General features: G+C 41.2%; 1 protein-coding gene across 3 annotated transcripts in view; it reads left to right on the top strand.

Moving 5' to 3' along the window:
- The first annotated feature begins 276 nt into the window (after positions 1-276).
- Positions 277-23,754, top strand: part of LRBA (LPS responsive beige-like anchor protein) — a 791,645-nt gene continuing 768,167 nt past the window's right edge. For 2 of the 3 annotated variants that reach the window (XM_053582498.1, XM_053582475.1), the window contains exons 1-2: positions 278-2,472; positions 2,808-3,256. In XM_053582498.1, the coding sequence (XP_053438473.1) occupies positions 3,038-3,256 (219 nt within the window). In that variant the 5' untranslated portion in view covers positions 278-2,472; positions 2,808-3,037. Of the gene's footprint in view, positions 2,473-2,807; positions 3,257-23,754 lie in introns of all 3 variants that reach the window. The other variant, XM_053582486.1, reaches the window with a different exon arrangement.

The following is a 23,754-nucleotide window of genomic DNA, read 5'->3' as shown; positions in this document are numbered from 1 at the left end:
GAGACCAAGGTGGGTGGATTGTCTGAGCTTAGGAGTTAGAGACAAGTCTGAGAAGAGCAAGACTCTGTTTCTGCTAAAAATCAAGAAACTAGTTGGGGTGTCATGGTGGGTGCCTGTAGTCCCAGCTACTAGGGAGGCTGTGGCAAGAGGATCTCTTGAGCCCAAGAGTTTGAGGTTGCTATGAGCTATGATGCCATGGCACTCTCTCTACCTAGGGCAACAGAGTGAGACTCTGTCTCAATTAAAAAAAAAAAAAAAACAACAAAAAAACCGAATGTTTGAAAAGCCAAGTGAAGTTTTTTTCTCTCCTATAGGCACACCCTATTTCTCCTTATTACAGACTTACTCTCTTAAAGATCTGATATATAAACCTGAGGTGTTTTTTCCCCAGATACTTCAGGAAGGGCAAGCTACTGACATTGCCCTTTACCCTGAAAATGTAAAAGTTAGCAACTTAAATCATTAGAAAAATGTCTGCTTCATTTTTCTAACATCCGAACCAACTTAGAGAAAACAAAGCTTTAACAAACATTTGCAACCACATGAAATTTGGAGCAGTTGAATTCTCTTTCGTATTTTAAAAGGGTATAACAAAGAAGATAGTCTTTTGCTTCTTCAGTCTTAAGTTGCCTCCTTCTCAAATTTCTATGAGAGTTAAAATTGTCTACTTTTCAGGGCCATCTTAAAAAACTTTCTTTAGGAAACCACTTTGTCTTGCAAACCAGTATAACTTTTCTTCAGACTGCTCCAGAGTTCTTCCTAACTTTCATTTGACCCCACTTTTTGCTTCACTTTTAGTTTAGCGAGTTAGGAGTACTGTAAACATTGTTTTTAAAGGTTTTATGACCTCAAAGACTATCATAAGGGTGAAAACCCACTTTCCTCTAAATTTATCTTTCACAAGTGCACCAGGAATAACAGTTAATAGTGGGAGGAGGGGTTGGGAGGCTGTGGCAAGAAAGTCGCCTAAGCCCAGGAGTTGGAGGTTGCTGTGAGCTGTGACGCCCCAGCACTCTACCGAGGTTGACAAAGTGAAACTATGTATCTAAAAAAAAAAAAAAGAAAGAAATAAAAAAATGGTGGAGGGGAAGGGCATTCTTAGAGTATGATGATCTGTACTAGTTTCAACCCTAATATCATTTATCTTTTAAAGTAATCTGAGAACAAGGAGAACCTAACTTCTACACTGGAAAATCTCGGAGGGAAAAGTCCTCAGACAGCGAGCCCCGCCCCCACGCGATTCCGGCAGCTGTCTGAGGAATCCGCCCCTCAGAATGTGGGAGAGGTTTGATGGGGCGGCAGCTGCCCGGGAGGGATCTGTCCCGTTCCCCAGCCGTGCGGCCTCTTCTCCCCTTCCGAACGAATGGTGGCAGCTGCCGAGGCGTCCCGGTGGAAATCTCCTTCCACGTCTCTGCCGAGCCCAGCGGGCGGGCAGCAGCTGAAAGCAGCTAGGGGTGGGACTCTTGGCTCCCTTTGGACAGGGACAGCAGCCCCACTGGCTCCAGCGCCGCCACCTGTCTCGTATAGGGTCCCTCAGGTGTCCTCCTCCGAGTCTAACGAGACACCTCGGCCACGTGGGGCGGGCTCCCTCTGCGTTACCCGACGTCCCCTCGCGTAGTTACCCTGCGGTAACTTGGAAGCGTCGGCATCACCGCCTCAGCACTTGTCAAAGCGACTTTCCCGGTCCGAGGGTGGGAGGGCAGAAAGAGTCGGTCCCTGTGAGGACAGGTCGCTCCCCGCCCGGCCGAGGACACATGCGGTGCTACCAAAGAAGCGCGCCCCACGAATGGCCGCGCGCACGTGCGGTCCAGTCAGCAAGCTCCAGCCAGTTCCCGGCCACCTAGGCCGCTCTCGCGAATCCCCTACCCGCCCAGCCACGCCGAGGCCTCCGCCTTCGTGCCCGCGCGCACCGCGCGCTCGCGCACGCGCACGCCGAGCCCGCAGCCCTCGGCGCTGTCATGGCGGCCGGGAGCTGCTTCAGCGGCCACAGGGATATCCGCACCAGCTGTGGCGGGGCGAGTTGTGGCAGTAGCATCTCACCACCCTCAGCGGCCTCAACCGCGGCGTCCTTAGCGCCAGTAGCGGCTATTTTTGCAAAGGCCGAGCGCAGGGGTGGGGCAGGCCGGGAAACCGGGGAGTTCTGTGCAGCCGCGGGCTCCCGGGGAGTGGACTAGGGAAACTTGGAGGCTGCGACCAGGTGCACCGACCTCCCCGTTCTCCCTCCTCTCCTTGCGGTCGTCGCCGGGTCTCCCTGGCCTCCTCGCCGGCCCCTCCCTTCCTGCCACCACACACACCTCCGCTCCCCCCCCGTCGAACCTCAGGTGCCTGACAGAGGTACTCCTCTCCTCCCCCTGGGCCGAGCGTTGAGAATAATCACCGCCTCTGCCCCCGCCTTTTCCTGCCCTGGATCTCCGCCGCCGCCTCGGTCTAGCTGCTCCCTAGCGGGGCTGAGGACGAGTCCGGAGTGCCTGGGTGAGGGGAACTTTCTACCTCCGTGGGGGCCTCGGTAGCCGGGGGGTCCCCGTCTCTCCCCAGCCCTCTCCTTTCCCCGCGGCAGTTCCTCTTTCTGTGCACCTGTGAGGAGAGGCTGTCCTGCGCCTAGAACCTGCGAGTGTGGGGGAGGAGCGAACCTGTTCTGGGGCCTCAGGCACTCGTCTTCACCCGCAGCTTGGAGCCGGGGAGACGCTGGTAGCCGGGAGTGGGGTGCTCTTAGTAACTTACTTGACGGACAATAACTATTTCCCTCTTCTCAGAACCCCCCTAAAGCAAAACCTAGCCTATTTAACATATATCTAATCTTCCAATAGGGTTTGGCGTTGTTGTCAGCCTCGGGGAGAGAGATTGGACAAATATTCTCCAAGAGGAGGAGGGCGACGCCGAGGACTTTACACATCAACTGCTTTGGGGTTTCTCCACAAGTTGGAAGAGAGACACCCCTCTCCCCACTTCGGTTTGCGTTGCATGTGTTGTGCTTATTAGTAGTGCAGCAAGTGCTGTCCCAGGGTGACTCCGAGTTGTCTTTTCTTGTGAGCTAGCAATGGCTAGTGAAGACAATCGTGTCCCTTCCCCGCCACCAACAGGTGATGACGGGGGAGGTGGAGGAAAAGGAGAAGAAACCCCTACTGAAGGGAGTACATTGCCTCTGAAACCAGGTCTCCCCATCAGGGGCATCAGAATGAAATTTGCCGTGTTGACGGGATTGGTAGAGGTTGGAGAAGTATCCAATAGGGATATTGTTGAAACAGTCTTTAACCTGGTGAGTAGATAAATATTTTATAAGCATATACTCTTCTCAGTGGGTTGGGGAACAAGATATTAAAGCTGGAGCCATGTGCTTTGCTCAGACTGATGATGGCTTTTTCCATGGAGAGAAACAAAATTCTACTGACCTAAATGAAACAATCTTGTATTTTTCAGTTTAAAGGCAATCATTCAAACTTATGTGCTCCAGGTTTTGTGAGAGTGAACATTACTTTTGCTAAGGACATAATTGTTGCTTTGGAAGTATGGGGGCAGAAGTTTCCAGTGGAGGCTTTATTATACTTTTTTTTTCCCTTGGCATGTATTTCTAAGTCTGCATTTCTCTTTAACCTTTTAAATAAGTTCTTAGGACCTTTCTTTGGACTTAAGAAGTATTATAAGTCTTTGAGTCTGCTTAAGTTATGTTTTATCATAATGTGTTAAATAAAAAGTTTTGTTTGTATTGCTGATGCAAGATTAATTTGCTGCAATTAGTACTTATTTTTAATTTTGACTAGTTTTATTTTTAGACGTAACTAATTAAAGTGAAATTTTGGAATGAATTTAGGATTGCTTTTAAAGTAATCTGGTACAAATTGAATGGCAATTTGAAAAAAGGATTGAGGCAGAAAGTGTAAAATCTTTATGTGTTTTGTGAATTCTGGTCTGGCAGTAAAGTGTACTTGCTTATTGGAAGTTGCTAATTATACTACTTTAATGAGCTATGAAATACTTTCCCCCTATTTCATTCTTAGAAATGGATGTCGTTTTTAATGGAAACTGTTTAGATTTCTTTATTCCAACCTCTGTTGCTCATCAACTTAAAGAATCAAAAGGAAATTTGGCCTTAAAATACTTCCCCCCTCTTCCACCTGCCCACCTGTGTTAGAAGATAACAGATGGGACCAAATACAAGTGTACAATAGTTGTAGTAATTGTTTAGTACCTTTCTCTTGTACCTCTTTGTTTTCAAGGTTAGGCTCGTTTTATTTTAGGGCAGTTAATTATTTCCTTCCTTAGACCTTTCTATACTAACAGTGTGGTCACCTGCAGTACAACTTCTAGAATAAGAAAGTAGCTTACTGTTGTGTGTGAACGCTTTGAACAATAGTGTATTTCTCTACTAGTTTATGCTACCTGTACTGGGAACTTACATGTAAATACCTACAGACTTTACACTCATTTTTTGAAAACTTTACTGTGTATTGTGGAATTGTTTAAATATATACAAAAATAGACTATTTTTGTATATATTTGTGTAATGAACTCTAGTATCCATCATCCAGCTTCAACAGTTATTAACATTTGGGGGATTTTGTATGTGTATGGCCTTTTGTGTGTGAGTCTGAAGGAGATAAACAGTAAATTGATCTATTCCTTTACCTCAAAATAGAGAGTCTCGAGAATATTCCTTTTTGATTTTTTCCCCCTTTTTTTTGATCCTCATGTGCCTTTGATGATAAACAGAAATCTGTGGTAGGGATATAATTCATAATTAGTTGTTTGTATGTTAAGATACAACATTCTTTGGCAATAGAAGTATTCAAACTCTTTTGTTCTTTAGAATATGCCTTGTGGGGGTGGATAACCAAAAGTGAGTCACTTGTGTTTTTATTGTTAAAAGAAAATCCAAATTCTACAGTAATAGTTTGTATATACTCTATTTGTAGGCCTTGTGTAGACCTTATGAGGTCATTGGTTAAATCCTCAGCTGCATGTTTGCAGGGTAGTAGTTGACTGCCTAGAAGGAAGGGGAAAAGTATGTTCATGTACACCTCCTCTTCTGTGTCATTCTCTTGTCATGTACGGAAGGGACTAGGAGGCCGATGCTGGTGGTGGATTGCCCTAAGCTCACAGGTTCAAGACCAGCCTGAGCCAGAGTCAGACCTTATCTCTAAAAAATAGCCGGGCATTGTGGCTGGCGCTTGTAGTCCCAGCTACTGGGAGGCTGAGGCAGGAGAATGGCTTAAGCCCAAGAATAGGGGGAAGGGGGAGAGGGAGAGGAGGGAGGGGGAAGGATGGGCGGAGGGAGGGTGATTGGTGGGACTACACCTGCGGTGCTTCTTACAAGGGTACATGTGAAACTTAGTAAATGTAGAATATAAATGTCTTAACACAATAACTAAGAAAATGCCAGGAAGGCTATGTTAACCAGTGTAATGAAAGTGTGTCAAACGGTCTATAAAACCAGTGTATGGTGCTCCATGATCGCATTAATGTACACAGCTATGATTTAATAATAATAAAAAAAAGAGAAGTTCTCACAGCTGCAGGGCACCCAGTAAAAAAAAAAAAAAAAAAAAAATAGAGTTTGAGGTTGCTGTGAGCTGTGACGCCATGGCATTCTACGGCACTCTACGGAGAGAGCAAGAAAGTGAGACTGTCTCAAAAAAAAAAAAAAAAAAATGTAGGGAAGGGAAAGTTGCTGGGAGGGTTAGATAGTAGTTCCTCTCCTTCCATTGTCTGTTACAACACTTTCTATGCTCTTTCATGGATATCTGGTGTCTTGATTATTCTTTGTAAAATCGTTCGAAATGGGGCGGCGCCTGTGGCTCAGTCGGTAAGGCGCCAGCCCCATATACCAAGGGTGGCAGGTTCAAACCCGGCCCCAGCTGAACTGCAAACCAAAAAATAGCTGGGCGTTGTGGCGGGCGCCTGTTATCCTAGCCACTCGGGAGGCTGAGGTAAGAGAATCGCTTCAGCCCAGGAGTTGGAGGTTGCTGTGAGCTGTGTGATGCCATGACACTCTACCGAGGGTGATAAAGTGAGACTCTGTCTCTACAAAAAAAAAAAAAAAAAATCGTTCGAAATGAAATGTTGGGAAATGAAATGTTAGTCCATCTCAATGTTGTTAGTAATGCTATACCTAAATATTTCATAGTTGATAGTTGTCAGCCATAGTTTTTTTTTTTTTTTTTTGTAGAGACAGAGTCTCACTTTATGGCCCTTGGTAGAGTGCCATGGCCTCACACAGCTCACAGCAACCTCCAACTCCTGGGCTTAAGCGATTCTCTTGCCTCAGCCTCCCAAGTAGCTGGGACTACAGGCGCCCGCCACAACACCCGGCTATTTTTTATTTTTTGGTTGCATTTTGGCCGCGGCTGGGCTTGAACCCGTCACCCTCGGTATATGGGGCTGGCGCCCTACCAACTGAGCCACAGGCGCCGCCCAGCCATAGTTTTAATTCTACTCAAAGGAAGAAATTGTTACACATTAGTAGTAAGGTGATTTTTAAAAAGTTATTACAATCCACTTACTAGCTACCAGGCAGTGTGCCAGGTGCTTTATATATGTTAATTCTTCTTTCTAGTTAACAATTCTTTTAATACATATATCCCATTTTATAGATGAGCAAACTGAGGCATTGAAAGATTAAATAGATTGCCTACAATTTGGTGGTTCTTGGAATGGCAGTCTTTTCAGGAATACATCTCATCTTCAAGAGTTGTTTGCTTCCCTAAGGAGGTATTTGAAGCTTAGGCATTGCTTTCCCAAAGTAAGGACATAAAGATCATTGTCAAGATTTTATTTCTTCTTCTTCTTCTTCCTTCTCTTCCTCTTCCTCTTCCTCCTCCTCTCCCTTTCCCCTTCCCCTCCTCCTCCTACTCCTCCCTCTGTTTTCTGTGATAGAGTGTAGTGGTATCCTCAAAGATAAGAGTGCACAGCAACCTCAAACTCTTGGGTTCAAGTGATTCTCCTCCTTCAGCCTCCCAAATACCTGGGATTACAGGTGCATACCACTGTGCCCGGCTAATTTTTGTATTTTGGTAAGGATGGGATCTCGCTCTTGCTCAGCTAGTCTTGAACTCTGGAGCTCAAGGGATCTTCCGCCTCTGCCTCCCAGAGTGCTAGATTTATAGGCATGAGCCATTGCCTAGCATTTTATTTCTTCTTATTTAACACTCAGCTGGGTTTCTAAAAATTCCTTTAAAAAGACATTAAAAGTAAAAAATGTTTCTCAGATCATGCAGTGTTTTTTTTTTTTTTAATGTGGATGCAAAGTTGATTATTAACTTTTTTTTTTTTTTTTTTTCTGAGATAGAGTCTCACTATGTTGCCTTTGGTAGAGTGCTATAGCATCACAGCTCACAGTAACCTCAAATACTTGGGCTTAAGTGATTCTCTTGCCTTAGCCTCCCAAGTAGCTGGGACTACAGGCACCTGCCACAAGGCCTGGCTATTTTTTTTGTTGCTGTTGTAATTGTCGTTGTTTGGCAGGCCCAGGCTGGGTTTGAACCTGCCGGCCCCCATGTATGTGGCCAGCGCCCTAACTGCTGAAATACGGGCGCCGAGCCAATTACTAACTTTTTTTATATTCAGCATATTAGATTAAAACTTCTAAAATTGTGAAAAATGGGATACAAACAAAAGAGTAACAAATGTAAGTAATGAAATTTTATAGCAATATAAAACTCTGAAACTTCCATCAAATTTAAAGAACCAGGATATTACCAATGTTACTGAAGCTTCATGTGTGCTACTCCCTTATCCTATCTATACTGGATTGTTCGTTAGTGAATTTAAACTATATATCTACTGTAACTCTTTCCTATTTTTTAGACATGTTATTAAAATAGAAATATATCTTACTGATTCTTTTTTAATGATTAAATATTAGCTACTTTAAATAATAAAGTTTGTGGCTCTGTGCCTGTAGCTCAGTGGCTAGGGTCCCAGCCACATACACCGGAGCTGGCAGGTTCGAATCCAGCCTGGGCCTGCCAAACAACAATGACAACTACCACCAAAAAATAGCCAGGGGTTGTAGTGTGGGTCTGTAAGTCCTAGCTGCTTGGGAGGCTGAGGTAAGAGAATCGGTTAAGCCCAAGAGTTTGAGGTTGCTGTGAGCTGTGATGCTATGGCACTCTACCCTGGGTGATAGCTTGAGACTCTGTCTCCAAAAAAAAAAAAAAAAAGTTTGTACTATGAAAATTAAACCTCCCCTCAACCCAGAGTTGTCCAAATTTTAATAGTATATGGTAGAGCTATGTAATTTTTCTAGAGGACCTTCTTTAAAGTGCTGCCTCTCACACTTGCTAAAGTAGCTTGACGTAAAACTCTGTTATAAATTCCTTTGAAATTTACTACCTCTCTTGTAATTTCTTTTGCAAATCTGTTTTACAGGTAAATTTTGATTAATAGTACACTAGTGTGTTCAAGTGTTTAAAACTTTTGGTCAACTTGTATGTTTTTCTTGTGGCAATTTAAAACTTTTCTTTTGTCTTCATCTGTATGTGAAGTAATTTGTCAAACTTTTGAACCACAGTTAATATATTGCCATGTTTTCAGGAACTTGCTGCCGAGTTGGCTCCATCAGGTATTTAAAGGAATTCAATGCTATTTATTCAAAAATAGTCTTTCCCATAGGTTGGTGACAAATATGTTTTTTTTTTTAAAATAACTATAGTCATCCTTTAGTGTCTGTGGACCACCAAGGACCCAGCATGGATACCAAAATTTTTGGTTGCTTAAATCCCTTATATAAAATGGTGTGTGTTTGCACATAAGCTATGCACATCCTCCCTTATGTTTTAAATCATTTCTCAATTACTTATAATACTTAACACTGTGCCTGTACATCATTTATTCATCTGGACTTAGTGTACTCAGTGTGTGGTAAATTCAAGTTTTGCTTTTTAGAACTTTGTGGAATTTTTTTCCCCAATATTTTTAATCTGCAATTGGTTGAGTCCATGGGTACAGAACTCAAGAATCTGGAGGACTGACTGTAAATATAAAGGTGAAAAGATGGGTGTCTAAGCATGGTGGTTCACACCTGTAATCCTAACACTCTGTGAGGTCAGGGTAAGGGGCTCCCTGGAGCTCAGGCGTTTGAGACCAATCTGTGCAAGAGTGAGACTCCATCTCTACTAAAGTGGAAAAATTAGCAGGGTGCTGTAGTGTCTGCCTGCAGTACCAGCTACTCAGGAGGCTGAGGCAGGAGGATCACTTGAAGCCAGGAATTTGAGGTTGCTGTGAGGTAGGCTGATGCCATCGCACTCTAGCCTGGGCAAGAGAGTGAGACTCTTATCTCAAAAAAAAAAAAGCTTCAAAGCTATAATATAAGTTTTTCTTACCTATTGTATGGCATTTGACATATATCCTGCTAAATACTAATGGTGCAAACTAAATATGTAAAGCAGATCACACAAAGGCTTCATTTGTATTGACTATGTACAAAGTGCATTTTGTAGACTTAAAGAAGCAGTTGCTATTTTGTCCCAGCTTATTGTTGTCTTGCAGTAACATGGGCTCAATGGTGTCTTACTTTTTAATTTTTCAGGAAAAGTTAGAAATCTAGATAAAAATAATTTTAAATGTCAAAAGAACTCAAAAATACTGTTCAGGCCATATAAAATCCTGGGTAGTTACTTTTCAGGTTTTCATATGAACCTTTAGTAGAAAAATAATCATTCACTGGGTTTTTATTCTGATGTGTGTATTATCTAAAATTATTTCCTTCTGAATACTTCCCATTATAAACTTAAGGGTTAAGAGTAATCCATTCTAAAAACATGCTTGTTAACGAGCTTTCTGTCCCTCCTCCAACCTCATATCAATTTGTAATTCATTTTATAATAGAAAACTTCACTGGTGTGAGCACAATAAAAAAGATTTATGGGTTCATTTAACTGAAAGTCCAAAGGTAGAGCAAGACTTAAAGTAACACAATAATATTGAAGACCTAGTTTTTTTTGTTTCTGTTCTGCTTTCTATGAGGTCAGGTATAATCTGTTGCTATTGTCTCATGGTTGTAGGAGGGCAGACAGTGGCAGTTGGGGCCACAGGTATTCTTCACATTTCTTGAAAGGGGAGCCTTTCTGTGATAATTTTATAAATGAGAGTACTGAATGGACCAACAAGCCAAGACTGTGGCCATTGAAATGTGTTGATTGGCTTAAGTGAACTAGGATCAATTTCTACACCTAAGAATAGAATCAATTTTTCTTTAAAGAAAAATTGGGCTGTACAGGGAGGGGTGGATACCTGAAAAAAGTCTGGCTAAGAAGTTGAAAGGATGAATGGATGCTGGATAGGTAAACAGCAGTGTTAACTATTCTTCTTGTAAAGTGTATAGATAATATAGTATTGTTTTCCACTGGTATCCATGGAAGATTGGTTCCAAGACCCCCTAGGGTACTAAAATCTTTGGATGCCCAAGTACTGTATAAAAAATGGCATATATAGGGTGGCGCCTGTGGCTTAGTCGGTGGGGTGCGGGCCCCATATACCGAGGGTGGCGGGTTCAAACCCGGCCCTGGCCGAACTGCAACCAAAATATAGCCGGGCGTTGTGGCGTGTGCCTGTAGTCCCAGCTACTTGGGAGGCTGAGGCAAGAGAATTGCTTAAGCCCTGGAGTTGGTGGTTGCTGTGAGCTGTGTGAGGCCACGGCACTCTACCGAGGGCCATAAAGTGAGACTCTGTCTCTACAAAAAAAAAAAAAAAAAAAAAAAAGGCATATATATATGTATATACACACACACACACATAACCTTCCCACATCCTCCCATGTACTTTCAATAATTTCTAGATATAATACCCAATACAGTGTAAATGCTATATAAATTGTTATACCGTATTTTAAAAATTTTGTATTATTTTCTGTTTATTTTTTTAAATATTTTTGATCTGTGATTACTGAATCCTTGGATAGGAGGGCTGACTATACTTATAAGCATGTGAAATATAATGCATGATGTATTAAATAAGCACTATTATATTTATTTTCTGTTGTTGTAATACAGGTTGAGTATCACTATCCTGAAATACTTAGGACCACAAATGTTTCAGATTTTGTTGGATTTTGACATATTTGCATTATACTTAACACTTGAGTATTCCTAATTTGAAAATTCAAAATCTGAAATGCTCTAATGAGCATTTCCTTTTAGCATCACATCAGCACTCAAAACTCAGATTTTGGAGCGTTTTGGATTTTAAATTTTTGGATTAGGGATGCTCAACTTGCAGCTATAATTTCAAATAGTTAAAACTGTCATATTCCAACATTACTGTTTAATTTTTTTTTTGTTTCTACATAGCCTTATTTGCTGTGCAGTATACTTAATGTACTTCTTAGATGAGAATTTAATAAGGAACTTTTTTAAAAAAACAGCTTTATTGAGGTATTTAGTTAACCCTTGAACAACAAAGGCTTGAACTGTGTCAGTCCACTTTTACCTGAATTTTTTTCAATTTTTAGAGACAGAGTCTCACTTTGGTGCTCTCGGTAGAGTGCTATGGCGTCACAGCTCACAGCAACCTCTAGCTCTTGGGCTTAGGTGATTCTCTTGCCTCAGCCTTCTAAGAAACTGGGACTATAGGCTCCTGCCACAATGCCCAGCTATTTTTTTGTTGTAGTTTGTCTGGCACCGGGTTCAAAGCTGCCGCCCTTGGTATATGGGGCTGGCGCCCTACTCACTGAGCCACAGGCACCACCCAACACTTTCTAGTTTTAGCTCTTACATTGAGGCCTATGATTCATTTGGAAATACAATAAAACCTCTGTAAGTGACCTCCCGAGAGACTGTAACAAACTGGTTAACATAGGAGGTAGTCAACATAAGGAACTCCTGTACTGATATGTACATAGGCACATGCCCATGTACTTTGGTGAAAATGAAGTCAAACTTAAGGAGGTGGTCAGTGTAGTAGGGAGGTGGTCAACTCTGGAGACTCTACTGTAATTTTTATATAATGTGTGCATTTTTTGGTATGTGAATATCTAGTTGTTCCAGTGCCGTTTGTTGAATAATCTTTACCCATTGAATTGTCTTGGTACCTTTGTCAAAAATGAGTTGACTGGTTTTTCTGGATTCAGTTATTTCCCATTGAGCTAGTCTTTTTTTTTTTTTTTTTTTCACTTTCGGAGACAATATTGCTAGAGTGCAGTGGCATCATTATATCTGAGTGGTCTTTTTTAAAAATAAATCTTCTAGGCCAGGTATGGTAGTTCATACTTGTAATCCTGGCACTCTGGGAGGCTGAGGTGGGAGGATCCTTGGGGCTCAGGAGTTTGAGACCAGCCTGAGCAAAAGTGAGACCCTGTCTTTACCAAAAATGGAAAAAATTAGCCAAATTTGGTGACACATGCCTGTAGTCTTAACTAAACAGGAGGCTGAGGCAGAGGATCACATGACCCAGGAATTTGAGGTTGCAGTGAGCTATGATGACTCCATTGCACTCTAGCTGGGACTATAAAGTGAGACTACTGTCTCAAAAAAGTAAAAAAAGTAGAATCTTCAATTTTTTGTTTTACTATCTTCATTCTTTTCTACCTTTATTCAAACATGCTTTTATTGCTGTCTAATAGTTAAGTTATATGCTATCTCTGTGGGATTGTTTACGAGACTCTTGTAATGTGAGCTGATTTTTAGTGGTATTTTTATTTGTGTGAATCCTGTGTAGATTAGTTTGTGGAAATTTAACCTCTTTTTAGACTCCTCTCTCCACCTCCAACCCCCACACCCCCTTCATATCCCCTTTCCCTGGTTTATTTATTTATTTATTCATATATTTTTTAGAGATAGAGTCTCGCTTTGTCACCTTTGGTAGAGTGGTATGCCGTCACAGCTCACAGCAACGTCCAGCTCTTGGGCTTAGGCGATTCTCTTGCCTCATCCTCCCAAGTAGCTGGGACTACAAGTGCCCACCACAATGCCTGGCTATTTTTTTGTTTGGCTGGGGCTGGGTTCAAACCCTCCACCCTCTGTATATAGGGCTTGCGCCTACTCACTGAGCCACAAGCGCCGCTCCCCTGGTTTATTTTTATTTTATTTATTTTATTTTTTCTTTTTTGAGACAGAGCCTCAAGCTGTTGCCCTGGGTAGAGTGTCATAGCATTGCAGCTCACAGTAACCTCCAACTCCTGGGCTCAAGCGATTCTTCTGCCTCCGCCTCCCAAGTAGCTACGACTACAGGCGCCCGCCACAACGCCTGGTTATGTTTTGTTTGCAGCCATCCTTGTTTGGTGGGCCTGGGTTGGATTTGAATCTGCCAGCTCAGGTGTATGTGGCTGGTGCCTTAGCCGCTTGAGCCACAGGCGCCGAGCTGCCTGGTTTATTTTTAATATACATTTATCTTTTGACATATTATGTGATTTAATGTATTTTGCTTATTGTTCATTTCCCTCCATTATGGTGGTCCTTCCTTATCTGCAGTTTTGTTTTCTGCAGTTTCAGTTACTTACGGTGAAATCAGGGTTCAAAAATATTAAGTTCGAAATTCTACAGATAATTCATAAGTTTTTTTAAACTTTTTTTTGAGACAGAGCCTCAAGCTGTCACCCTGGGTAGAATGCCATGGCATCATAGCTCACAGCAATCTCCAACTCCTGGGCTCAAGTGATTCTCCTGCCTCCGCCTCCCAAGTAGCTGCAACTATAGGCGCCCGCCACAACATCTGGCTATTTTTTGTTGCAGCCATCATTATTGTTTGGCGGGTCCAGACTGGATTCGAATCCGCCAGCTCAGGTATATGTGGCTGGTGCCTTAGCCACTTGAGTCCCAGGCACCGAGCCGATAATTCATGAGTTTTAAATTGCATATTCTGAATAGAGTGATGAAGTCTCACACCATCCTTTCCCGTCTTAACCTGGGATGTGAATCATCACTTTCCAGTGTATCTGTGTTCTATGTATGTGCTACCTGCCCATTTTAGTATATGTGTTGCTGAAGCAAGCATGAACCTGCCTGTTAGTAGCTCTTTTAGGTATCAGATCACAGTGCTTGTGTTCAAGTAACTCTTATTTTACATAATATTGGCCCCAAAGTGCAAGAGTAATGATGCTGGCAATTTGGATGTGCCAAAGAGAAATTGTGAAGTACTACCTTTAAGTAAAGTGAAAGTTCTCAACCTGTAAGGAAAGGAAAAACATTGTATGCTGAGGTTGCTAAAATTTACAGTGAGAGTGATTCTTACATTTATGAAATTGTGAACATTATTAGATACTCCTTGATTTATGGTGGGATTATGTCTGGTTAAACCCATCCTAAATTGAAAATATAAATGGAAAGGTACTGTCTACTTATAATATTTTTAGCTTTTCACTTATGATGGTTTTATTGGGATGTATCCACATTGTTAAGTCAAGAAGTGTGCTGAAGGTGTATAGCTTTCACACCATTGCATAGTTGAAAAATTATAAATCAAACTATCGTGATTCATTGATAATCTGTTCATTCCAACTTTTCTGTTTTATTATTAGTTATTGTTGTTAATCTCTTACTATACCTAATTTGTAAATTAAACTTTATCATCAGTATGTAAATACAGGAAAAAACAGTGTATATAGGGTTTATCTGTAGTTTCCTTTAAGATAGTGGGGGACTACTGTATATGTTCCATGAGAGCAGAGGTTTCTTTTTCTTTTTTTTTCTTTTTTGAGACATAGTCTCACTCTATTGCCCAGGCTAGAGTGCCATGGCATAACCTACCTCACAGCAACCTCAAACTCCTGGGCTCAAGCCAACTTTCTGCCTTAGCTTCCCGAGGAGCTGAGACTACAGGTACTCGCTACAAAACTAGGCTAATTTTTAAAAAAATTTTAAAAAAGAGACTAGGTCTCACTCTTGCTTAGGCTGGTCTCAAACTCCTGAGCTCAAGAGATGCACCTGCCTCAGCATCCCAGAGTGCTAGGATTTCAGGCATGAGCTACCATGCACAGACTGAGAGTAGAGATAGGGCTTGGTGTTCATGCTGTAGTGTAAATTTGGACTTCCAAACCTATGTGAAGAGTATCCCAGAATTTTATCATCTCAGGGGAAACTTAAAAAGCAAAATCAGTAGTCCAGCCAAACAGTAGTTATTTGTAATTTCCCTGGAACAGTGGATAAGGTTTTTGGTAGGAAAAGAATCTGCTTTTTTACTTTTGAGGAACCTGTATTTACAACCTTTTGTACCATATGAGGATCCATATTTATATGGAGATTTTGTTTCTGATTCCCCACCTTGAATGAATACTTTGTATTTCTACATAGGCATTAAAATTCAGGCCCCTGGGTTACTAGCTTCCTATTCCTTGTTCCTTCCGCAGTTGTAGTAACAGTCCAGATACTTAGTATTTTTCTATTTTTTCACTTCAGGCTCTTAGGGATTTTCCTTTCTTGCAGGTTCATGCTCAGTCCTACGTTGGAAAGTGTATATCGTTATATTAGTAGGCTTTCATAAAGTGATAGTTTTTAGATTATATTAATTCATTTTCTTGCTGGGACTGTATAACAAAATGATAGGTATTTATTAATGATAGCTGGTGAATAATGTGGGACCAATTTAGGCTACAATTGACCAAATTATTTCCTGAGGAATACCTCAGATAATTCCAGGTAATAGAGTTTTAGTGTAGATAAGTAAAGAAACTGCAGGGAAAGAAAATTTGTAATTTTTCTTCTTTCCCAAATGTTTATAGGCAGGTGAGTAGTTTTCCTCTCAGAAAGCAACCCTGCATTACCAAAATAAAATATAGATTTCTTCATTGGAAATTTTGTGTGTAGAGGGGATGTTTTAAATTTTCATAATTAAATGTTTTCTGAGCTTTCAAAATTGTAGAGTGTCGTAGGATAATGGAAAAGAAGCCATTTTTTAAAATTCCTACCCACTTAAACATCTTAGAACAAAATACTGCATTTCTTTGTATCTTAATTCTTTGTAAGTCTTTGGTCTTTTAGATGGAATGCCAGTAACCTGCATAGAAATTTCATTTCTATTAACAGAGAGCTTTATAATTTTTACTGAATTGTGTTATCTTTAACATTTCATTTGCCTAAGGGATAAACTTTTTTTTTTGAGACAAAACTCTGTGCCCTGGGCAGGTAGAGTGCTGTGGCATCAGAACCCACAGAAACCTCAAACTATTGGGCTTAAGTGAGCCCTGTGCTGCAGCCTCCTGAGTACCTGGGAGTACTTGGGTCTACAGGCGCTTGCCACAAAGCCCAGCTAGTTTTTCTATTTTTAATAGAGACAGGTTCTTTCTCTTGCTCAGGCTGGTTTCAAACTCCTGAGTTGAGGCTCCCAGAGTGCTGGGATTACAGGTCTGAGCCACTGTGCCTGGCCTTAAGGGATAAACTTTTCAGACAAAATAGTGGTGAGTCAAATGATAATCATTTCTTAGTCTCTTAAATATTACATTTAAATTGACAAGATGGTTTTTGAAATAAAAAATTTAGGAGCTATTTCTTTTTGCAGGAACTGTTCTGTTGACTTATTTACATTAAGCATTTGAGATACTACGGTGACTTCTTCAGTTTAGCCAGGTTCTAAATTTAGCATAGCATATTGGTCAAATGTTTTTCTTTCTTTTTTTTTTTTTCCAGAGACAAGAGGCTCATTTTGTCGCCCTTGGTAGAGTGCTGTGGCGTCACAGCTCACAGCAACCTCCAGCTCTTGGGCTTAGGGATTCTCTTGCCTCAGCCTCCCGAGTAGCTGGGACTACAGGCTCCTGCCACAATGCCCGGCTATTTTTATTGCAGTTGCCACTGCTGTTTTAGCTGGCCGGGGCGAGTTCGAACCTGCCACCCTTGGTATATGGGGCCGGCGCCCTACCCACTGAGCTATAGGCGCCTCCTGATCAAATATTTTTCTAGGTTTATATTGTTAGACACTGACTTCTTATTCTGTAGTGCTTGAATATACTTGCATGAATATTTAAGTGATGCTTCAGAAAGAAAGATTGTAATTGATGCTTTGTCCTATGATCCAGTTATAGTAGAAGTCAACCTGGCTGTAAGCCATGGTGTGTGACTGAATCTACTGATTACATACAGCCAATATAAGTGTTTTACAAGGATTATTTCATTTAAACCAGGTAACAACTCTATGAGAAAGTACTTTATTAAACCTGTTTTATAACAAGAAAACAGGATTAGAATGGTTAATGATGCTCAAGTCTTAGGAGGATGGGATTTAGACCCATGTTGTTTGAATTTGAATCCTGTGTGCTACATTATATTCTGTGAATATATTAATAGAAGTTGTATTCTAGTATTAGGATTCTTAAAAAATGGCCACATGACTACATTCTTCCAGAATTATATTTATTAAAAATTAGATTATGGGTGCATCTTACAAGGGTATGTGTGAAACTTAGTAAATGTAGAATTAAATGTCTTTTTTTTTTTTTTTTAAATTTTTTTTTTTTTTTTTTTTATTTTTAATTTCAACTTCCTTGTTCATTCTTCTTTGTTTGAAGTACTGTTTTTTATCTTCCTCTGGCGGGTTCTTGATGTTAGTAGAGACGGGGTCTTACTCTGGCTCACACGCTGTTACATAGAGGTCTCGAACCTCTGAGCTCAGGCAATCCACCCGCCTCGGCCTCCCACAGCGCTGGGACTACAGGCGTGAGCCACCACGCCCGGCCAAGAATTAAATGTCTTAACACAATAACTAAGAAAATGCCAGGAAGGCTATGTTAACCAGTATGATGAAAATGTGTCAAATGGTCTATAAAACCAGTGTATGGTGCCCCATGATTGCATTAATGTACACAGCTATGATTTAATTAAAAAAAAAAAAAAAAGAAAAAAAAATTAGATTGTGGCTGGGCTCGGTAGCTCACGCCTGTAATCCCAGCACTTGGGAGGCTGAGGCAGGTGGATTGCCTGACCTCACAAATTTGAGACCAGCCTGAGCAAGAGGGAGACTCCTGTTTCTAAAAAAAACAATAGCTGGGCGTTTTGGTGGCACCTGTTTTCTCAGCTACTTGGGAGGCTGAGGCAGGAGAATTGCTTGAGTCCAAGAGTTTGAGGTTGCTGTGAGCTAAGATGCCATGGTACTCTACTGAGGGTGACCAAGTAAGACTCTGTCTCTTAAAAAAAAAAAAAAACAAAAAACAAATTATATTATGATGACCACAAAACATTGTTAACAGTGATGAGCTTTGAGAAAATGAATTATTTTAAAATTTATCAATGCTAGGCACGATGGCTAACCCCTGTAATCCTAGCACTTTGGAGGCTGAGGTGGGTGGATCGCTTGAGCTCACATGTTCCAGACCCAGAAAGAACGAGACTCCCGTTTCCAAAAAAGAACAGCTGCTTGTTTTGGCGGCACCTGTTTTCCCAGTTCCTGAAGAGGCTGAGGCAAGGGGATTGCTTGAGCCCCAGAGTTTGAAGTTGTTGTGAGTTGGCTCAGCACCCATAGCACAGTGGTTACGGCATCAGCCATATACACTGAGGCTGGTAGGTTCGAACCTAGCCCTGGGCCTGCTAAACAACAATGACAACTGCAACAAAAAATAGCCGGGGGTTGTGGCGGGTACCTGTAATCCCAGCTACTAGGAGGAAAAGGCAAGAGAATTGCTTAAACCCAAGAGTTCGAGGTTGCTGTGAGCTGTGATGCAATGGCACTCTACCGAGGACGACATAGTAAGACTCTTGTCTCAAACAACAAAAAGAAAAAAAAGGAAAGAAAAAAGAAAAATAAAGTTGCTGTGAGCTAGGACTTCATAGCACTCTATTGAGAGTGACAAAGTGAGATTGTCTCAAAAAAAAAAAAAAAACAAAAACAACAAAAAAACAAAAAAAAACTTTATCATTGTTTTAACATTGCACAGTTTGATTCTATCAGTTTTTCCATGTGTCAAATGGTGCATGATAGTTTGTTTATGTTTAAAATATCCACGAATCAGTTTTTTGTTACTCTTAGAATCAGGAAACAAATGAAATTAAGAGTTCCTTAGTATTTAGTATTTGATCATATTGTCTAATTGTGGCTTATGAATAGTTTTGTTTTTTTTTTTTAAAGACATAATATTTCATTCTGTTGCCCAGGGTGGAGGAGTACAGTGGTGCAATCATAGCTCACTGTAACCTTGAGGCAATTCACCTTCCTCAGCCTTCTGAGTAACTGAGAATACAGGCACACCATTACACCTGGCTTATTTTCAAAAATTTTCCAGAGATGAGATCTCTCTATGTTGCCCAGGATGGTTTCAAAATTCTGACTGCAGCTGATCCTCCTGCCCAGGCTTCTCTAAGTGCTGGGATTATAGGTGTGAGCCACAAGACACTGGCATGAATTTTATTTTATTTTATTTTGTTTTGTTTTATTTTATTTTTTTATTTTTTATTTTATTTTATTTATTTATTTTTTTTTGAGGCAGAGTCTAACTTTGTTGCCCTGGTAGAGTGCTATGGCATCATAGCTCACGGCAACCTCAGACTCGTGGGTTCAGGCAATTCTCTTGCCTCAGGCTCCCAAGTAGTTGGTATTATAGGCACTTGCCACAACGCCCAGCTATTTTAGAGGCCGGGTCTTGCTCTAGTTCAGGCTGGTCTCTAACTCTTGAGCTCAGGCAATCCATAGTACTGGGATTACTGGTGTGAGCCCCTGTGCCTGGCCTATGAATTGTATTTTTAATCTTTGTTACTTACGTTTTTTTTTTTTTCATGGCTTTATTAGAAAGTGCCTTAGTCTGAGGGTAGAAATATGGAAGAAAAAAATTAAATTAGTAATTTTGCTACTGAAAAGATTTAGAAAAAACTGAGAAATAGTTAAAATGAAAAGTTTTGGCATAACTTTGCGGGTTTCATTTATTCTAAATTTTCCTTGTCATAAAATGTAAATGTTGACTTCAGTTGTGAAATTTTTTAAAACTGTGAGGATGTTTTGGATACTAATTAATGTCTAAGTTTGAAAATATATCCTACTTTGAAATGTCAGGTTCAATGTAATTTATTTTTTTGTACTGGAAAAGACTTTAATAGAGGGGAAAGCAGAATGGAGATGGAACAGGTGCCATCTCAGCTTCCATAGTTGCAGAAGCTTTTTTTTAGCTTTATCAATATAGCTGAAATGGGGCAGTGAGCCTGGAGTACCACGTGGGGCTCTTCTCTAGTGTGGGTCAGAATTATGGGGGTATCTTTAGGGCTAGTATTATGGGTAGGGTATTTGTAAGAACTCTGGCCTTGAGCCAGGAATCTGGGGAAGGGATTGCTGGTTTCTGACCTCATTTTCTAAAATGGCTGTACTCCTGTCAGGGTTATGAGAATTCTTTTCCTATAACTTGCCGCTTTTTATCTTAAGGAATGGGGGTGCAGAAATCTCTCAAAACTACTGCCTACTGGATGGGGGATCCAGCTGTTTTTGGGTTATGGGGGAAGTTATTTGGGCTAGGAAGGTTTTGGTGGTGTTGTCTTGAGCAAACCTCTTTTAGAAGTTGGGTTGTGCCAATGGTGTTCTGAATGAACTGGATCTCACCTAGGGAGATAGAAAGTAGAGGGGGGAGTAGAGGTAAGACCCAAGGGAGCCACCTTTGTGAGTCAAACCGTGATTGCCAGCTGTTTTTGTCTTTGGTGATTGGCAGCCTGTTCAGCAAATTTCTTATCTCTGACAAGTTCAGATTGGTTGACAAGGAAGCAGCATTCTTCATCTAGGAACAAACACAAATCTTTCTTTTTGGCAATGAGGTCAAAGTCATGTCTGTTTTAGAGGGTCACTTGCATTAAGGAATCTAGTCTTGTAGTTAAAAAATGTAGAGAAGACCCCGTGTCCTGATTCCTGTAGCTCTTTTGGGCTTGACATTGTTTTTATTAGAATGGGAAGAAGTTACTGAGGAGGGGCCATGTTTGTATTAGGAAACAGATAGGCAAGAGTATAGATGCCTGTCCAGTTGGTGGGTAGGCAAGAATGTTTTGTTTACTGCACAATTTTAACATTTCAAATAAGCATAATATGTCTGTTTGCAGAATTTCAGTGGTCTTAAAATTTAAAAATTTATTTTGAGGTCAAAAAGACTGAATTTCAAAAGATTTTAAGGCAATACAGGAGGTTATATGGATGTAAACGTTAACTTTTTATTTTTTGAGACAGAGTCTCACTCTGGGATCCCAACTAGAGTGTTGTGGCATTATAGTTCACAGCAACCTCAAGTTCTTGGGCTCAAGTTATCCTCTTGCCTCAGTTTTTCTAGTTTTAGTAGAGGTGGGATCTCATTCTTGCTCAGGATGGTCTTGAATTTCTGAGCTCAAGTAATCCACCTGCCTCGGCCTCTCAGAGTGCTGTGTTTGCAGGCGTGAACCACCACGCCTGGTCAACATTAACTTTTTTAAAATTTAGTATTTTCAGGCCAGTTACTGAAAAGGTGAAAAAAACTTCCCATATACTGAGGGTGGCAGGTTCGAACCTGGCCCTAGCCAAATTGCAACAAAAAATAGCTGGGCATTGTGGCAGGCGCCTGTAGTCTCAGCTACTCAGGAGGTTGAGGCAAGAGAATCGCCTAAGCCCAAGAGTTGGAGGTTGCTGTGAGCTGTGATGCCTTGGCACTCTACCTAGGGCAATAAAGTGAGACTATGTCTCTAAAAAACAAAAACAAAAACATAACCTAAGTTTTCAAGTTATTGAAAAGGGTTTTGAAACCTCAACATAGGCACTATCCGTATTGTCTTTTCTGGTCCTCGTAAATCTTCAATGGTTACCTACTATTGAAAGCTGCTGCAAAGGGCTAATTTTTTTAAATTAATTTACCAGATATAAAGATAGAAAACTGGATGATTGGAGAATTCACTTTCTTCAGGTTAGCCAGGGGGCAAAGTTAGAGCAAGGAAGAAGGGGCCATGTGGGCTAGAGTATGCCTTGGAGCTGCTGGCCTGGGCACTGAGAACATATCCTTACATTTATTACAGTTATTCATCAAGATTTAGAACATAATATAAAAAAAGATTAATAATATAAATTCACAGGCGGGGCACCCACAACTCAGTGGTTAGGGCGCCGGCCACATGCTATGGGGCTGCTGCGTTTGAACCTGGTCCAGGCCTGCTAAACAAAAACAAAACAAAACAACAACAAAATAGCCAGGCATTGTAGGCATTGTAGTGGGTGCCCATAGTCCCAGATACTAGGGAGGCTGAGTCAAGAGAACTGCTTGAGCCCAAGAGTGTGAGGTTGCTGTGAGCTATGACGCTATGGCACTCTACCCAGGGTGACAAAGTGAGACTCTATCTCAATTGAAAAAAAATAAGAAAGAATATAAATTTACAGTTAAGTTCAGCAAAATTTAGAAATATTATAGAAGTGGCAGTTTTAGGATCTTAAAACATGTGGATTTAAATGATTTGTTAAAAGCTACTAGTTGTGCAGTTGTGTCTTTAACTGTGCAGTCTTCACCCAGAATACCTGGGGACCACGGCTGCACATTCTGTTCCGTCCTCCTGTGACCTTTCAGATTTGAAAACCTGTCTTGGGCTGAGGGTTCTAATACATATTTAAAGTGGCATTTTTTTTTTTTTTTTGGAGACAGAGCCTCAAACTATTGCCCTGGGTGGAGTGCTGTGGCCTCACAGCTCATAGCAACCTCCATCTCCTGGGCTTAAGCGATTCTCTTGCCTCAGCCTCCGGAATAGCTGGGACTACAGGTGCCCGCTACAATGCCCGGCTATTTTTTGGTTGTAGTTGTCATTACTGTTTTGCAGGCCTGGGCTGGATTCGAACCCGCCAGCTCTGGTGTGTGTGGCTGGAACCTTAGCCACTTGAGTTACAGGTGCCGAGCCTAAAGTGGCATTTTATACAATGAAGTTTAGAATTCAGGAATTGAAGGTGTGTCCAGGCTGCCTGTAGTCCCTCTCCTGCAGAGGGAAGGATGAGACATACACTACCTGCCTTTTGGTTACTTTATCATAGATGTTATTTTTTTAAATTTTCTTTTGCCTCCTGTTTGTTTGTTTATTTATTTATTTATTTGGTTTTTGAGACAAGAGTCTCCTGTGTTGCCCTCGGTAGAGTGCTGTGGTGTTACAGCTCATAGCAACCTCAAACTCTTGGGCTTAAGCAATTCTCTTGTCTCGGCCTCTCAAGTAGCTGGGACTACAGCTGCCCGCCATAACATCTGGCTATTTTTTGTTGCAGTTGTTGTTTAGCTGGCTTGGGCCTGGTTCAAACCCGCCAGCCTCAGCCTACTGTGCTATGCCGAGCTTAGACAGCTTCTCCATTTAAATAAATTCTGAAGTTCATAAAAAAATGAGATATAATAAAGGAAACTAGCATTCTTTGAGGTCAATGTACATTAAAATGGATTTTCTTGCCTGTAGTATTATTTTTAGTTGCTTGCTGTGACACTGGAGTGTTGGAGTAATACATTTGTGTAGTGAACTTAAAATACAATGAATATATGTTAAATTCTTCTGGATTATATAAGTATGTAATATATACTTCTTTAATATGTTGTGACATGTTTTTAGAAGCTTTTTTTTTTTTTTTTTTTTTGAGAGAGAGAGCCTCAAGCTGTCACCTTGGGTAGAGTGCCATGGCATCGCAGCTCAGAGCAATCTCCAACTCCTGGGCTTAAGCGATTCTCTTGCCTCAGCCTCCCAAGTAGCTGGGACTATAGGCACCTGCCATAACACCCGGCTATTTTTTGGTTGTAGTTGTCATTGTTGTTTGGCAGGCCCAGGCTGAATTCAAACCCACCAGCTCTGGTGTATGTGGCTGGCGCCTTAGCTGCTTGAGCTAAGGTGCTGAGCCTAGAGGCTTTTCTTAATTTTTTCTAACTTGTGGTTTGATGGCTAAATCAAGGTTTTGGGA

This window comes from Nycticebus coucang, chromosome 1 (assembly GCF_027406575.1).
Source record: "Nycticebus coucang isolate mNycCou1 chromosome 1, mNycCou1.pri, whole genome shotgun sequence".
In the NCBI taxonomy this organism is placed as follows: domain Eukaryota; kingdom Metazoa; phylum Chordata; class Mammalia; order Primates; family Lorisidae; genus Nycticebus; species Nycticebus coucang.
This window is presented reverse-complemented; position numbering and strand designations above follow the sequence as displayed.